The following is a 19,222-nucleotide window of genomic DNA, read 5'->3' as shown; positions in this document are numbered from 1 at the left end:
TCTCCTCCTCCTTCTCTTTCGAAAGCTCGCTTTATAAAAAGGTTTCTATACTTATGCTTAGCGACAAACGCGAAGCGTCTAAGAATTTTATTTTCGCGGAAACCCCGCTCGTAGTCGGTTTAAGCATTATCGAGTGCAGTCGATTCGTGGATTTTTCAAACTTTCATTTCCGATATGGATATTGAGGAGTTCCGGGCTCATGGTAAGGAAATGGTCGACTACATCTGCTCCTACCTGAAGAATCTTCCGGATCAAAAAGTGACTCCTGACTTAGAACCTGGATATCTTAAGCACTTGATACCGGAAGAGGCGCCAGTTCAACCGGAAAATTGGGATCGTATCATGGAAGATGTAGATAGGATAATTATGCCTGGTATTACTCACTGGCAACATCCAGGATTTCACGCGTATTTTCCTAGTGGAAACTCCTATCCTTCAGTGTTGGCTGATATGCTGGCAAATGCAATAGGAGTTATTGGTTTTTCGTGGGTAAGTAATAATACTGATTTAAGTAAGTTAACTGGTATAAGATGTCCTGCTGCAAAATATTTTTAAACTTCAAAATTTTGACTTACTTAATTTAAATTTTGTCTTAACATTTACAAATTTGGTCCAAAATATTTTGGGAGTTATTGGAAATTTAAAGCTACTATCTTAAAATTGTAAATGTTCGTGTTATTCGGGTAGGAATTTTGATTCATTTAATTAACATTTGATCAAAGCTTAAAAATGTACCCAAAAAAATTCAATTTTTTTAAATATTGGCTCTCTATCTCAAAATTTAATTAGAATTTCGTCTGATTATCCTGAAAACTTTGTACCAAAACTTACAATGATTATCTTGAAATTCTATAATTATATATTAAAATTGTAACATATTGTAAAATATCAAGAAATTACGTGAAAATGTTGGAATTTTGTCACCTTAAAATTGTCGAGGTATTCCCTCATTCTTTTCAAATTTCGTTTTACTATATTCAAATTTTACTGCAAAATTTTTGGTTGCTATCTGCTAGATATGTGCAAAATTACCTCACTTGTCGCTGAAAAATAGTCAAAAAATGGCTTCAACTGCTTGGAAAAAATCCTCTTTAATTGACTTCAAGTCATTTTGGAAGTCAGTTTTTAAGGAACTTTTTCGTTTTTCCATTGGGTGTCATTGGAATTTTTGGGAAATCAATTCGTTTATTTTTGAAAGTTTTTTTAATTTTTCCAGGCAATTAAAGACTTGAAATAAGTGCCTAATTAAGTCTGGATAAATCCAAAAATACATCAGACCTTAATAAATGAATTAATGAAAAAATTGACTTTTAATGTTTAAAATTATGAAAAATGGTTTCAATTTCCTAGAAAATATCCAAAATTTACTTCTGGAAATTTACTTCAATTGCCTGGCCGATTTAAAAAAATACTTTAATACTAGGAAAGCCCTAAGATAATGACTTCAAATACTTGGAAAGTCCCTTACATACTTGGAATAAGTTAAATAAAGCTTCAACTGTTCAGTCACCTGGAAGATTTTTAAAAGTACCTGCAACTGTTTGAAAAAGGCCACTTGGAAGTATTCAAAAATGACTTCATTAACTTGAAAAAAATATAAAAAAACCTCCTTAAGACTTGAAGTTTTCAGACCCTTAAAGCCTCTTTTGAAGAAATTTCATTAATTTTTTATGTGTACCTTCAGGAATTTAATCGTTTCTCTTTTAAGGTTAAAGATTTCATTATTATCTGCTAGAAAGGTGTAAAATTTCCTCATTTTCAACTGCTTGGAAAAAATCCACTTTATGTCTTTAATTTACTAGAAGTCTTCCTAGAAACCATTTTTCAAGGAATTTTTTCAATTTTTCATCGGTTCTCATTGGAATTTTCAGAAAATCAATTTGTTCGTTCGAAAAATAAATATTTTTAAAATTTTCGAAGCATTTAAAGACGTTTTCAGCAAGTTTTTCTTTAATTCAAGTTTTTGAAATATGTGCCTAATTAAGTCTGGATAAATCCAATAATACATCGGACCTTAATAAGTGACTTAAGCTCATCAAGTGGCACATAAATAAAAATAATTTTTAGTGTTTCAAACTACGAAAAAATGGCTTCAACTTCCTAAAAAATATCCAAAATTTACTTTTTAATGGTTTGAAATGCATGGAAAGCTGTCTAAAAAAAATCACTTTGATTGCCTGGACAAATGAAAAAACTACTTTAATGCCAGGAAAACCCCAAGATGGTGACTTCAAAACCCTGGAAAAGGGCCTTAAATTACTTGGACAAAATTAAATAGAGCTTCAACTGTTCAGTCGCTTGTGAAATTTTCAAAAACACCTTCAACTGTTAACTTAGAAGTGTCAAAAAAATGGCTTCAATTGTTTGGAAGAAATTTAAAAAAACCTCTTTGGGACTTTAAGTTTCCTTTAGACTCTTGAAGCCTCTTTTCAAGAAATTTCTCCTCTTTTTTATCGGGAAGTTCGGGAGTTTATTGTTTGTGTGATTTAATTGCTATGTTCTAGAAATATGTAAGACTACCTCATTTTTTCCTGTAAAATAGTAAAAAAATAACTTCAACTACTTGGAAAAAATCTTGTTTTGATTTGAAGTATTCTTGGAAAAATATTTTTTTTCAATTTTTCAACAAGTGTCATTGGAATTTTCAACAAATTAATTTGTTTGTTTCTGAAGGAATTTTTGAATTATTTTTTAAATATAAATGTTTCCACATTTTTCCGGACAATAAAAGGCATTTTCTGCAAGTTCTTTTTTAATTTAAATCCTGAAATAAGTACGTAATTATGTCTAGACAAATCCAACAATACATCAGACCTTAATAAATAAATTAAGCTCATTGGAGAACACATTTAAAAAAATGAGTTTTAGTGTGTGAAACTATGGTAAAATGGCTTCAACTTCCGATAAAATATCCAAAATTTACTTCTCAATGGACTATCCGGGAAATCACTTTAATAGCCTGGGCGATTAAAAAAATCACTTTAGTGCTAGAAAACCCCCAGATAATGACTACAAATATCTGGAAAAGTCCCTTAAAGTACTTGAAAACTTTGAAGTAGGGCTTCAACTGTTTAGTCACTTGAGAAATTTTTAAAAATCCTTCAAGTGTTTGGAAAAACAAACTTGAAAATTGATTTGAAAAAAACACCTTTTTGTGACTTTAAGTTTCTTTAAGACCCTTAAAGCCTCTTTTAATAAAAAATCATCATTTTTTTATAGGGAAATTCAGGAATTTATTCATTTGATATTTGGAATTAAAGATTTGATTGCTGTCTGCAATGTAAAAAACTTCCTTATTTTACTTTGGAAAATAGTCAACAAATATCAAATTTAGTTCGTTTTCTAGGCAAAAATTGTCATTTCCTGCAAATGTTTTCAATACAAATTTCTGGAATAAGTGCCTAATAAGTGCATAAAAGTCCTGAAAAAACTGGTACAGGTTGGCTGCAGGGTCCAGCTCGTCTGGATACCTGGCCACGCAAGCCAAGCGGACTCTCTTGTCAGAGTGGGATCCGCGAATGTGCCGATGGGGCCGGAACCCATAGTTGGTATCGCCAAATGCGTTGCGGTCGCGTCAATGAAGGGTCTGCTGGACAAGTGGACCCACTGAAGATGGACTGAGTCCCCTGGTATGAGACAGGCCAAAGCACACATAGGTGGGCCCTCTGCCTATCTCACCAAAAATCTACTACGCCTAAAAAGACGCGAAATTCGGCTAGTGACAGGTCTTTTAAGCGGTCACTGGCACTTAAGAAGCCATCTCCATACTATCGGTATTGCGGACAACCCGGAATGCCGATGGTGCTGTGAGGAGGATGAAACCGTAGACCATGTAGTCGGGGAGTGCCCAGCACTCACGCGCGCCAGGTTCAAATACTTGGGTAACACTTTCTGTGTACCGAGTGACTTTAAGTCCTTCAGACCAGAGAGCCTTATCGGTTTCTTTAAGGCCGTTGCGCACTGGTAAACCCCGGTGGGGCATGACCCGTCCACCAGGAGACCTATATGCACAACTGCCTTGGCAGCCCACGGTTTCGACAATTCAATTCAGTGCCTAATTAAGCCTGGACAAATCCAACAATACATCAGACCCTAATAAATGAATTAAGCTCATTGGGAGATACATTAATAAAAATTACCATTAATGCATGAAATCGTGAAAAATAGCTTCAATTTTTTATAAAATATCTCAAATATACTGGACAGTTTGGAAAATTAGTCGCAAATAAACACTCTAATGCCAGGAAAATCAAATCCTAAGATAGTGGCTTCAAATACCTAAAAAAGTATCCAAAAATAGCCTCAATTGCTTGGAACAAAATGCAGAAAAAACTTGTGAAATTGTGATAAGTTTTCTTTAGACTCTTGAAGCCCTTTTTTAAGAAATTTCCGGAAGTTCATTCGTTTGTTTTTTGAGGTTAAAGTTATTTTTTAAATACTTCCAGGATAACATATTTCCAGGCAATTAAAGCTTCGATAAATTATTTTAAAATTTTGTACCAGTCGAGTTGCGTTACTTCACTATCTTGAAGTTCCGTCATAAAATATTTCAAATTTTCCTTATTACTAAAATGCCCATGAATACGTGGACAATTTTTATTCTTCCAAACAAATAACTACTGTCAAATAAAATTCATCCCTATAAGTGACAGATGACAAATGTAACAGCTGAGGTCTGAGTCAAGTATTACATAACAAATTTGACAAATGACAGCTGTGGATCTGTGGATTTCTTGCAATGGATGACAAATGACCAATAAGTCATTTAACGCCTATCAAGTATTAAACTACTACATATTTGCATTAAAAATTAAATATTTTTCATGTAATTTACACAGAAGTTATGCATAGCCCTGGTAGTTCAAGGATAAGAGAGAAAAAGAAGAAGAAGAAGAGACTTCTCTATAAATGATAGATAACAGGTATGACATATAATTTCTGTAATAGAGGATAAATTTAGAATGTTTAAATTTCGTCACGGTTTTTAAACGTCAAGTTATTATGTGAAAGTTTTAAAACTGTTGTCTTACAATTGAATTTAAATTTTAAAATTTTTTCTTACCACCTCAGGAGGGAGTAGTCTTCAAATTTCTAGTTACAAACTCAAAATCTTCGAATTATGCCTTGACATTTTGAAATTTAAAGTTAGTTTAAAATTTCATTTTACTAATCCAAATTTTTTTATTTTCTCTGGAAATTAGCATGTCAAACTGTTACTCCAAAATTATTACCTCGACATTTTGAAATTTTGCCTCAAATAATTTAAAATTTTAACAGCAAATTTAATTATTTGTAACCGTTATTAGACTTCTTGTTGTTGGGAACTTAGTATTAGTTTGAAATCACTATATATTGCATAGGGATTTGCGCACTCCTTACAATAAAAGGGCTAAATGGGGATTAAAATTCCATCATTTTAGCCTCACTCGCATGTTTTTACATAACATCAGAAAAATATTTTTAATTTACTGAGATATTTCGAAAATTCCGATCTCGAGCGAAAAATATGTTCTCTATTCTTTGTTTTTCTACATTTGTTTCTTATGAATTTCTCTCTTCTTTTCATATAGCTCTTATTGAACGTATTCTTGTTTATAACAAAAAAATATTTTTACCTTAATTTCAATATTTTTTTTCAAAATCTTACTTTTTCTTTTACGCCCAATCTCTACAAATTGAGGATAAAAATCTTGCAAATTGCAGCGAAAAAATATCAATTTTATTAACAATCGACTATAACCAAAAGGATTTATGACTCATCCTTAGATAAACTTTAAAATATTGCTCATATGCATGTGTTCAAATAATGCAAACGTCTGTTAAAAAAAAAAGATGGATTTTTTCAGTTTAATACGCGCTAAAGAGAGAAAATATGTTAACGTTTATTTTTCTTATTTTGAATTGCAAATAAAAAAAATTAGCTGAAGTATCATTCGGTTGGCCAATGCGCTTTTTATTTAATTTATATAAAAAAATTAAATAAATAAAAACTTTTCACGGCAATGCTCGTGTGTATTCGTCCTTTGACGTGACAAATCCAGGATTGCTACAAACAATATATTTGTATTTATTTATGTAATTGAATCATAAAAGGTGAAAGGCCACCATATTAAGTAAAATTATACGGCGAATATAAACAAATATACGAGTATTTTCATAAACATTTATCTCTTGACGTGGCAAACCCAGGGTTAGTACAGGCCCCATACTTGTAGTTATTTGTTTGAACTATCTAAGATGAACGATCTCTGTTAGAGAAAGCATCATATTATTTGTCACCACAAACAAATGGCGGTTATAAATAAATATTGGTGCAGTGCTCAAGTATATTTGCAAATATTTGCCTCTTGACGAGTTGAACCCAGGGTTGCTACAAACTCCATACTTGTACTCATATGATTGAACCATCAAAGGTGAACAATCTCTGTTAATAAAACTATCATATTATTTGTCACTAAAAATAAATGGTAATTATAATTAAATATGGGAATTGTAGAGTGGCCGAGTATATTTGCAAACATTTGTTCCTTGACGTGGCAAACCCAAGGTTGTTACAAACCGCATACTTATATTGGATTAATATGGCAATTATAAGCAAACATGACTCGAGTATATTCTATATAGTATATCAGGTGGAATCGTATAATGAAAATCTAAAATAAATGCGCTTAAGGCTGTATAGACTTGCCTCATTCAGCAAGCAGTGTACAGTAGGGTGACGCGAATTTTCGATTTCTGGAATTCTAATTACCCTGTATGCTTAATAGGTGCCTATTGTAGTCGTTAGTAAGCCAAAAAAAAACTTAACGTCAGAAAACAACTTTTTCGGCTGCCGAAAGTGCCTTAAAATTTCGGAAATTATTATGTTTTTTATTAATTTAGCGAATTTTTTATTTCTTAAAATTTACCCACCCTGTATGTTTAAAAGGTGCCTATTGTACTCTCAAGTGAGACAAAAAAAACTAAACGTCCAAAAACAATATCTTCGGCTGCCGAAACCTCCTCAAAATTTCGATAATCAAAGATAGAATCCGACCAACCTAGGAAAGATACAGCCAGATGCAAAACAGCAGAGCAAAAGATTTGCGGGAGCCATTGGTAAGACCCTTGAATCGTGTGAAAATTTACCAGTCGTACAGTTTGAGAAAATTTAAACAATTTTACCATTAGTTGATCTAGAAACCGTAAGTACCGATGCAAAGTATTTATATGAGATGTGTCAAGGAATCTCTACTGGAGTTTTAAAAGACAATTGGGCTTTAAAAGCGCCAGGGAAAATGTCACACTCTAGATGGCTTACCACAGCCAATAGAGTCCTATGGTTATACGTTGCGACCAATGAGCCCTCTCAAAACCTTAAAATGTTAACAGAGTTTATAGTAAAAGTGTATGCCGTATGCTGGTTTCAAATTAAATGCCATTGGTCTTGTAAGGATGGTGCTAGGCACTTGTTTAGCATTATAAATAAATCTCGTTACCTCCCTGAAGAAATAAAAAAAGGCATTGATCCCGTAATTGAGAGAAATGGATTTTTTGCGCACCCAGGAAATATTTTATTAGCCATGTTAGGGGATGATAGAAAACATATTCGAGAGTTAGCTTTAAGAAGGATTTTAAAATGCAGATCAACCGCAAAAACCGAGCATGTTAGAATATTTCGCGTGAATAAATTGAATTTTGATTATCATAAGATTATGTCGACTTAATTGACTGGCAAAATGTTGTTATAAGCGAGCCCCCATTAACAATGGAAATTTCGAACGAAGAACTAACTAACATGATTTCTTTGGTTCCTGATGAAATAGGGTTATTAAAATTCCCTTGTCATTCACAGGCAGTTGAACGAGCAGTTAAGTTAGTTGCTGAAGCCTTTATGGCGGTTTATGGCCCTGAAGCACGAGACGGATTTATTAGAGCTCGTATTGAATCAAGACAAATATTGCCGCAATTTGATAGTAAAAAACAATTCTTAGCAGTTCTAGAACAGAAAAAATAAAAAAAATTATTCTAAGGGTGGGAGGGTAGAACTCGAGATGCAGCCACCTCCACGTTCTGGGTAGTTTTTCATGAAAAACTAGCTGAGAGCTGCATGTTTGACTTTTTTGCAGTTTTAAAGATTTTTTTAATTTTAAAATTTTCAAGGTCATTTCGGCAGCCGATGGAATCAGCCTAAGTCATTCGGATTTTTTTGGGTAAATAAGAACCCCGAAAGGCATCTTTTGCACACCCAGGCATATTCGTTTTCGAAAATTAGTTATTTTGGTCCAGTTTTCGCTCCACCCTAGTGTACAGACCTGTTTCCACCGATCCAACCTAAAGACCTTAAGTTTAAAACGTCAAACTAAGATTCAGGAAGTGAAGAGGCATGCATATGATAACATTTTAAATAAGGCGAATAAACTCAGATCAGTAGAAACAAATGGCGATTACTGACAAATATGGAAGTGATTCAATGCTCGAGTATATTTGCGAATGTTCGTTCAGTAATGAAGAATGTGGTGAATCCAGGGTTGGGTTGGGTCATTGTTGTATATGTTCCTATACAATTGCTTCTATGATAAATGATTACTGAATCCTCCATATCGATGAAAAAATCATAATATTTATTAGAAATGAAAAATAAATCATATAGTCTTTAACAGCCTTATCCAAATTCAAACAATCATTTTAATCTTACCATTTTACTGAATTAATAGATTCCTAATGTATTTATAACATTCTCATTTAAACAATAGCCAATTACATCCTACGATTTATTTGAAGTAGAAGATCCACTGACGAGATAATAACTACTGTATCTGTTAAGTGATGGCCATAGATAAATATTATGTAAATAAATGATCATTTAGCATGCCTGGGCGTGGTTTACTTGTATGAGAAAATTCCTAAATATATTCAATTGATGTGCTGACGTCCTACTTTGTTTCTAAGACGTAAACTCTCATTAATTTGGAACGTTTTAAAAACAAATGCATCGATTAGTCTTTCTCTCATAGAAAAATATTCACGAAGATTAGTTAAGTCACCGTAAATCAAATGTGTTGATAGTATTCATTATTGTTAATTATCAAATTATTTAATCATTTATCCTTTTTACTTCTTAACTTTAGGATACTTAACTTAGACTTTACTTAGATATGAGGGAGTACAAAGTTCCATGCAACTGCATGTGCTTTAACTCATATTCTTCCTACGCTTCTTAAATAAATGATCAGCCAAGTTTATATGCAAGTATTTAACTATTCTTAAAAATGAGAAAAGTTTTTAAGCATACTTATATACAATTATTACTGAACTTAAAGAACAGAAGAATTATTCATGATCTCGCCTCATTTTTTTAAAGATTTCTCCTGGTTTAACTTGATGCGTCATCCTGCAAAAAGAGGGCGTGGAACCCAAACAACATGAGGTGAATGTTCTTATTATAATACCCAGTTCGTTGACTTATCTTGCTTTAAGTTTTTAATGATTTTCTTGTTGTAAGAATTAAATCTTTTAAATTTCTCAAAAAATTATTTTATTTTAAAAAGGATTTACTACTTGAAGATGAGAATTAATTAATTTATCAACGCTTTTAATTCTAAAAAGAGCAAATTGATATATAATAAAAGGTTGATTTTGTTTATCTTTTGGAAAACAATATGCCCTCATTCTTAATTCTGAAATTTATTTATCAATAATTTAATCAAAAGAACCACAGTTTATCCATCTTCTTGCTGCTGGATTCCACATCATTATCTGTTTTGGCAGTCGCTCGTACGACATTCTCTGAACATGACCATACCATTGTAGTTTCTTTTAATTTCATTTACAATATTGTGCCTAAATCCTATAATCTCCCGTATTCGGTCATTGCGGATTCTTTCAACCTTCTACCTACATACCGAACGCTTCCATGGTTTTATTTGCTCTTTATTTAAGTGGCCATATCTCGCTGACGTATGTAACGATGCTTTTGACTTAAGAAATTGACTTAGTAAGTAATAATAAACATCTTTCGTTCCCCGTATATTCCTATCTTTAATAGCATCGTTCAAGATTCCATGATTAGTAATATTTACGCTTCGACATTTGTGCTTTTGGTAGTTTTTTATTCTTTGGCCATTTTCCAAAATTAGATCTTGCTGGCTTTGACTTTGAGATATTCTGTTCACTTCGAGTCCCCACTTCTCGTATTCCTCAATGAGTTTCGAGTCATATACTCTATTCTGTATCTCAAGTGTTCGCAATATACAGTGTCTAGAGGAATTGTGTAACTCTAATAGTCTCGAGCTAAATATTTCCAAAACCAATATTCTGAAGTTTTAGTGCCACTTAGGTGAAATATCTTGGAACAATAAAATATTATTACATTCATGTACTACAAAGTTCCTGGACCTGTAAATTGGTAATTTCTTAAAATTTGATTAACATTTTAGTTTAACAGGAAAGTCTCTTCTGGTAGCTATGCTCTTCGTATTATATACAACTTGGGATTGGCAGTGGTACTTGTTTTACTCAGTATTCTTATTACAAAATCAGGCACTGCGTGTGATGCTAAAATGCGACAGTCGTGTAGATCACTGTTTCTTAGTCACTACCTTTGCTACTTTTACCTATACCAAACCTGATCACATGAAAAAGTCTCTTCCAATTAGCTTATAGGTTTGCATAAATTAAATATTTTAACGACTTTTTCAATAAGCTCTGAATGTATGGATGATTCTTTTTTTGTAATTTTGTTTAAATGTTTTCGGTGTTGGTTTTGGTTAAATATTTATATGTTCTATAATTGTTTGAACTAATTTTATTTCCTATTATTTATATACAACTTAAAAGGAAAAATATGGTGAATGTGCTTTGTATATTGACCAACTTAGAAATAAAAAAATTTAAGGCCTTGTACAGGGTCTTTCGCCATATATTGACACCCCCCTATAGGGGTAATGCGAAAAGTAAAAAAAAAATTTTAATACAAAACTTCTGGGGTTTTACTTTAAATTTTTGAATCCGATGTCAAAAATTTTTTTTTCGTTTAGAAACGTCAAATTTTGACAGATGATTAGTTTTTTCTTATGGAACACCCTGTATATGATTTCATAGTTAAAAAGAGCCGAATTTTCTGATTTCAAATATATATAGTTTAACTATGTTTTATTAAACCGTTTCGGAAATATCGGGCTCCAAACTTTAAAAAAATAATATATTGAAGATCTTGGTAAGCGGTGCATTGTTATTGTTGGGCGTTTTTTTTAAGATAAATAAATTGAGTAGAAACAATAAAAACAGAAGATTTATTATTACTAAGGTGATATTTAGCATCTTTTTGTTGACAAGGATACATTATTTTAACAATTGTTAAACTTTAATTTAGACGTAATTATAACTATAACTGCTCTATATGACCACCACCATTATCAATACAGTTTATATAATCCTGCTCAATTTTGTGTATTGTATTCCTTATAAATTGTCTATGATTTTGATTGATATCATCTATCGCGGTAATAATTTTTCTGCGGAGCTCCTCGACATTTTCAGTTATCTGTTCGTAAACTTTATTTTGCAGATAACCCCACAGAAATGAATCAAGAGGTGTCAGGTCCGGACTGTTTGGTGACCAACGAATTGGCCCAGTTCGTCCAATCCATAGGTTATATCTTTCATTTAAAAATCTCAAAACAGGTAACACATTATGAGGTGGGGCACCATCTTGATGCCAAACTATTTGCTCGTATTGCCTTATGGGTAGATCTTCAAGTTTAGCTTCAATTTGATGAGTAAGCATCTCTAGGTATCTCTCTCCCGTCAAGTTGCCGTTATAAAAAATAGGTCCTATGACCTGGTCATTTAAAATTCCACACCATACATGTAGAGATTGCCGTCCTTGAAACTTAATTTCCCTTGTTATTCGGGGGTTTGTTCTTGACCAAAAGCGAACATTTTTTCGATTGTAAATGCCCGCGGTTGTAAAGGTGCACTCGTCGGTCCTGAATTGAAAAAAAGAAAAGGAAACTCTGATTCACTTACTGAGGTCGTTAAAAGTTTTTCTTTAAAACGCGATATTTATTTACATAATCGTTTAATAGAAAAATCATTTCATTAATGCAATAGTTATTATGATACTATTAAAAAACTGGAAAAAATTCGCACTAACTAAATCTTTGCATAGCATTCCAAATATAGGTCATTTTCAACTCATTTAAGCGCTATCTGATTCAACCTTGCATCCAAAGACCAGTTTGTAGTCCATAATGCAATTGTAGCAAGCATAAGGAACCTGCGGTTTTTTGATGAATTACAAAGTATTTTGGTAGTAATTATTTAGTATTTGCCACGATTATGTCGAAATTAAAAGTTAACAGATAATCAAAGAGCCAATTTCGTCTTTCTCGTTTTTTATTTCTGGAACAAACTATCGCCTTTTTATTTTGTTTTTGACTGGATAATTTTCCGCTCAGTCAGAGAACTATTTCGGTTTACTACTAAGTGGGTAATTCGTCAAATAAATTAGTCATACTGATCTATTTTGGGGTAATGGGTCTCGGTTTCTTGTAATTCGAAAATAATCGTATAACAGTTTACAATGCTTTTTTTTATTTAATGATGTCCTTGGAATATTATTGCATGTTCCAGCTTTTCGTTACAAGCTCCTGAGTTTAGTCACTCATGAGCATTTCTTCATATTTGCTTAATGCTTTTGGAGGATTACGTGAGCTATGCTGCAGTGTTAAGGCATTACAAACTAGTAAGCTTTACTATAATTATTCACCAAAAATCAACGACCCTCTCATAAAAATAGTATTTCCGTTTTGTTTCTATCAATAGAATGAACATGTGAGCTGAATTTGATGTATTTTCAAATCGTGTTAACTCATATCAGCCAGCTATTGATTATATTCACGGCTTTGTTTTCAGAGCCAAAATCAATAAAATATCATATTTAAATTAGTAGGCTAAAAATACCTTCGTTTCCTTTTTTTTTAAATTGCATTATATTTACACCAACATCATATTCTAGCCTTTTTACACACTTGAGGACCTTAAAGTTACGTCGATTGCTTGACGTAACCTTAGATCATAGCCTAGACACCACCTAAAAATGAGGTCGATTTTATAACCTCTTCGTTACGTTATATAATCTCGTCACCAAATCTGCACTCACAAGGTTGATCCAACGATATTTTACCCTAACCTTTATCAAAATAAACGTTGGTCGGTACGTCGTCGCAATCCGCCTTAATATCCAACGTAGTTGCGACATTGGAGGTTAGGTTTGAAATCTTAGGGACCGTTAAAATATTGCGGGAAATTTGAAAAATGTACGCAATTACAATCGCAATAGAGCTTTATATTATTTACCTAGTATAGCGTTTATTATTTACACGTTTTTGCCCTAATTTAGGCAGGCAGCAAGGTGTAGCTGAAACAACGTTGAATGTCCAGAACTTTCCGACGTTGATTTACGTTGTAACAACAGTTGAATTAACGTTGACGAGACGGCACAATGGCATAATTGAGATGATCGTATTCTATGTAGAACTCAACTGTCAAATCAACGTTGAATATATGTGTCATTGATATCAAATGATCTACTTATTAGGAATGTTTCAATTTTGACCGTTAACATTTCATTCTTAATAAACATGGCATATAGCAAGGTTGACAAATTGAAGTTACACCGCAATTAAGTCACTCCAATTAAACCATTTTTATTTAAATAGTGACTATTTGAGTTATGAGAATACGGATATCGATTTTTCTTTAAAAAATTTAAGTCTACATGCAACATTTATTTAACATTGTAAATCTCGGACAGATTACGTTAATCATTATGTTGCGTTTATATTCAACGTTGATTGAACTGTCGCTTGTCGAACATCGTAGCTAACTGTATGTAATTTCATCAACACCAAATTTAATCCTTGTGTCAGCTAATGGACACAAGGATTAAATGAGATTAAAAATCCCGATTATTACCTTACACGACGCTTGAGTCATCATTGACTTAGCAGCATTCCAGCAGCAGAAATTCTGAATGACATTATATTTAGATTAGAGGTTATGAATGCTCCGTAGTTTAAAATCAGAGGTGTTGGTTAATGCCACAACTGGAGGAAAAGATGGAGAAACTATTTTGATTGAGCTTATCGATAACTATAAAGTATATGGTTAACTTGTAAAGATATGATCAACACTTGAAACAAGTAGAGAACCGCGTATGCTCTAAAGTAGTCGCAGTTATGAAAAATGCTGATGAAATGCATCATTTAAGCAGACCTATTCCTGTATGTTTACAAACCCTCTTTGAAGAATTTTCTGTCAATTTGTCCATGGATCAGTCCATGAAAATGCAACGTCTTATTAAAGAAAATCAAGATTTGTTTTCCTTGCTCGATAATGAGCGGGGAAGTACTGATTTGGTGCAGTATCGAATTAACTCTGGTAAAATTGCTCCAATAAAACAAGCACCTCGAAGAATTCCGATAGATAAGCCAAGTGAAGTATGTTCAATGCTTCAAGAAATGAGACAGTCTTTGGAAATCTCCAGTTGTACTAGTAAAGAAAAAGGACGGCGATTTACCAGATGTTGTGTAGGCTATCGGCGATTGACTGATATTACCAAGAAAGACAGTTATTACCTACCAAAAATTAACGTCCTAAAAAATGCAGTTAATTTCAAAAAGAAAATCGATATCTTGTCTATATAACATTAGAAAATGGTGTCAACACTGAGATAATTAAAGTAGAAGCAATCGAAAACTGGCCACGACCCACTGACCAGTTAAAAAACTTTCTGCCTTGAAAAACATCTACATAAGCGACCTGCAGACTGTGGAAAAGCATTTCAAGGGCTACAAAGTGGACACCTCTAATTTTACTGTATCGGATTGCTAGATAAACTTTTATTTTGGATACAGATAGACAAGCAATATGGAATTGAAGCCGTATTTCACAAAAATATGACAATGGCGAGCAAGTGATAGCTTATTTCAGTAAAACGCTATCAAAAACAGAAAGAAACAATTGTGTGACCAGACGAGAGCTATTGGCAGCAGTAATGGCTATTGAAAATGTTCACAAATGTGTGTATGGTCAACGATTCATTTTTAAGACTAACCATGCTCCTCTGAAATAGCGACTACAAGAGTATCACTTTACAATAGGACATAACTGAAGCTGTCCATGACGATTTTGGTAGAAGATATTTTGGTAGGTGATAAAGTTTGTCTGGCTCAGTCTAGTCTAAGAAATAGTCATAATTTTCTTTCTGGTCAGGTCAGTATCTTGTTGATGCACCCTTTGAACGAATTGACATAGATGTAAGAGCTTTTTCCACTAACAGCTCTGGAAATCGATGTGGTCTTATTCGTTGCTATGAATTACTTTAGTAAGTGGCCCGAGGTTTATCTCATTCCAAACTAAGCAGCAACCACAGTAGCTGCAATTGCTATCACAAAACTGCCATTTTGGTGTCAGTACCAGAGAGATACATTTAGACTAAGAAAGGAACTTTGGATCACAAGCATTGCAACCAGTATGCCAGTTCCTGGGAATCAAAAAAACCCGCACAATTCCCCTATACCCTCAATCTGATAAATAAACTTTAAGTAAACCAACCATTTCAATCAATTAACCGACAGTTAACGCAAGCCAGGTGAAAGTTTTGGCGTTGTCAATAAAAGTCTATTCCTGATATAAAAGTTTTACTACTGAGTAAGTGTGTTATTGAGACATCACAATACATCTAATTCATAATCGCGATCTGAAATAACGTTTAATGTAGTCGATGTCCATATTGACCCAAATTACTTTACGCACTTCAGTCCGATTCGGGACGTCAGAACCACGCTTTATATGCCATAGTATAAACTTAGCGTAATATTAAGTCCTATGACGTCGAATTGCTACTCAAGGTGTTTGAATAATTTAATATAGCAAAAACCAGAGAGAGGGCAAAATTCCAATGTAGCAATTAACTTGGCAACTTTTTATTGACTACAAGCGTACATATGAGTATAAAGCGTTGCCGGATTTTAAATACTTCTGTTGAACCAAAACATTCTGCAAGTGAAAGCATATTAACATCTGGTCTCCTTGTCTGAGTCCTGTTGTTACTCACTGAATAGCATTGATGTTTTGTTTGCTACTCTTACCAGTGCATATGAGTTTTTTACGCACAATTATGTTAGCTCTACTAATTTCCTTGCTATGCCCATCTTTAGCATTGCCAGTCATGACTTGCTTCTTTTTATGGGGTCAGATGCTTGCCGGAGATCCACGAAGATTTGGTCGATATCCCGGAAACTACTTGAACTCCCTAATTTTTGTCTCATTATGTCAGTATGAAATCCGCGTAAAGGATCAGCTTTCTCAGTATTATAATTGCTGTATTGATAAGGATATACCTTTATAATTTCGAAAATGGTCCTTGTTTCCTTTCTTAATTAGGTGTAGGTTCCAGTAGTAGTCCATCTAAGTTGTTCCACTCCTTAAATATTTTCTGTTGTTTCAATGTTTTTTAATCATTTCATATTTTTTTGGTGTAGAACGTTACCTCCTTTTTTAGCAACTTCTTTAAGTGTTGGGGTTGGTATTCTTACATCTGCTGACTGAAAGGTAATGTTTTCTTCCTCTCACTCTCAATATTTACTAAATCATGAAAGTACTCCTTCTATTTTCCAACATTTTCCGTCAATATTACCATAATCAACCTCCGAAAAGGGGTTTGGGGCGATGGATCAGCGATCCAGACATGTAAAAAGATATTGCTACGAAACACAAATGTGTACGGTCGGCAATTTACGCGATATCTGTTTATAGACAATGCGCGCAAAATACGCACTCAAAACTTATTATGATTATAATTTGCCTATTTTCTTGCCTTGTCTTAGGATTTTCCTTTAAAGTAAACCTATACAAATGCAACTAGGGTAGAGGGCAGGACAATACTGATAACTGAAACAAATTTTTGTGTGTCTCTTTTTATCTTACTAATACTTCTTCTTCTTCTTCTTTCCAGGCTGCTAGTCCCGCATGTACAGAACTAGAAACTATTGTGCTCGATTGGTTTGGAAAAGCAATTGGACTACCTCCGGATTTCATAACTTCAAGTAAAAATAGTCCAGGAGGAGGAGTTATCCAGACAAGTGCGAGCGAATGCGTTTTAATATCCATGTTGGCTGCCAGAAATCAAGCAATACAGTATTTGAAAAAGAATATTGCAGATTCTGAAGAAATTGAGGACAGTGCATATTTACCAAAGTTAGTTGCATATTGTTCTAAAGAAGCGCATTCTTGTGTGGAGAAGGCTTCGAAAATATTGCTTGTTAGATTACGAATATTAGATCCAGACGAGGATGGATCTCTGGATAAGACAACCCTGGAAGACGCTATAAAAAAAGATAAAGCAAATGGATTATTTCCATTTTTTGTATCTGCTATTTTAGGTTCTACATCAAGTTGTTCATTTGATAAATTGCAAGATATTGGACCAATTTGTAAGGCGGAACCCTGTATTTGGCTTCATGTGGATGCAGCTTACGCCGGTAATGGATTTATCTGTCCAGAATTGAAACATTTTCTTAACGGAATTGAGTATGCCGACTCATTTAATACGAATCCAAATAAATGGCTGCTGGTAAACTTTGATTGCTCATGCCTCTGGGTCAAATCAAGAGTCAAACTTACATCAGCTTTAGTAGTGGATCCGCTGTATCTTCAGCACGCCAATTCAGATGAAGCAATAGACTATCGGCATTGGGGTATACCCTTAAGCAGAAGATTTAGGGCACTTAAAATGTGGTTTGTTATACGTAAATATGGCATATCAGGTCTACAGAAATATATACGCAATCATATAACTTTGGCAAAACATTTCGAATCACTGGTTAAACAAGACAACAGGTTTCAGGTGATGAATAAAGTTAGACTTGGTCTCGTCTGTTTCCGTCTTATCGGAAGTGACCATGTAAACCAAGACCTTTTGGCCAACATAAATGCTTCTGGAAAAATTCACATGATTCCCTCAATAGTAAAAGATAAATATATTATACGGTTTTGCGTCAATTCTGAGAATGCCACTTTAAGGGACATAGATAATGCGTGGAAGATCATATCAGACCACGCCTCTGAACTCACCCAACCACCTACGGTATTCGCAAAACGACCACTTACAAGGCAACTATCAAAAAGGTTTTCATTTACAAGAAGCGTCTCCAAGGAGGCCTACAAGAGGTCAAGAAGCAGATCCAACTTACTGGATGGTTCAACACCAATCCTGGTTGCGGATTCTGATGAAGACGATGTTGACTCTGACCAACAGAATAATGATTGTGATATAGTTGATGTGCTAGCAAGTAGTTTAGAAGATAACGTTTTCCTTGATGAGTGTAAAAAAGATGTCAATTTTCTTCCACAGGCACATGCAAAAATTAAATGCAATGGAATTTAAATTAATTTAGTGCTTCAGAGATAAACTTTTTGGCAAGTTTAGAGAATGTTTCTCAAGGTGTTGATTAGATCAGTTTTAGAGCAAAGTATATAGCATAAGGAACACAAAAGAGCGTTGAGAAGTGAATGAAATGAAATTTGTATTGCACATATTAGTCAGCGCAAGAGTAAAAGAGAGTTTGCGCATTGTTTGATACACATATTAGTTTATATGTTTCTTGTGCTTTTGAATGACCTAAGATGTTTAATTATTTGTTATATATCAATGAGCGAAAAGGGAAATTTGAAATTTAATTTTATAGTGATTTTTAATAGTATAAAGTCTCATCCAAACTATAAGAAGATTGTGCTTTAATATCATTGAGGAAGTCAAGGAGTGTGGCACGGCATACATGACCGGTGATAATAAATTGAGTTCTGCGCATATCGAGCTGATGCGCAGTGGCATTGTTGCTTTTTCTTTGCTACAAACTTATTACAGTCTTTATAGTTTATAGAAAATTATTTATTATGTTTATATTTAAAGATGTATATTTGTATATAAAACCAATCGGTTATTTGGATATGTTTCTATGTTTTTTAAGGAATTATTAAGAAAATGTAAATATACATTTATACCAAAACTGTTTAGTTCTTAAGTTTAACACTAATTTTAAATAAGTTTTAACAATAAGTTTAATACTTGTTTGTAAATCGATGGAATAAATGATTGTGATATTATGTTTTGAATCATTAAAAAATATAAAAAAATGTCTTAACAAAATATTTTTATTGCCCTTAACGAGCATGC

The 19,222-nt window shown here is 33.4% G+C and overlaps 1 protein-coding gene across 1 annotated transcript; it reads left to right on the top strand.

The window, feature by feature from the left end:
* Positions 1–19,163, top strand: LOC126748262 (tyrosine decarboxylase-like). Its single transcript, XM_050457371.1, has 2 exons — positions 1–489; positions 17,003–19,163. Exons 1-2 carry the CDS (start codon positions 175–177, stop codon positions 18,431–18,433), a joined length of 1,746 nt encoding a protein of 581 aa, XP_050313328.1. The 5' UTR covers positions 1–174; the 3' UTR covers positions 18,434–19,163.
* The last annotated feature ends 59 nt before the right edge of the window (positions 19,164–19,222 follow it).

This window comes from Anthonomus grandis, chromosome 22, assembly GCF_022605725.1.
Source record: "Anthonomus grandis grandis chromosome 22, icAntGran1.3, whole genome shotgun sequence".
Lineage (NCBI taxonomy): Eukaryota > Metazoa > Arthropoda > Insecta > Coleoptera > Curculionidae > Anthonomus > Anthonomus grandis.
This window is presented reverse-complemented; position numbering and strand designations above follow the sequence as displayed.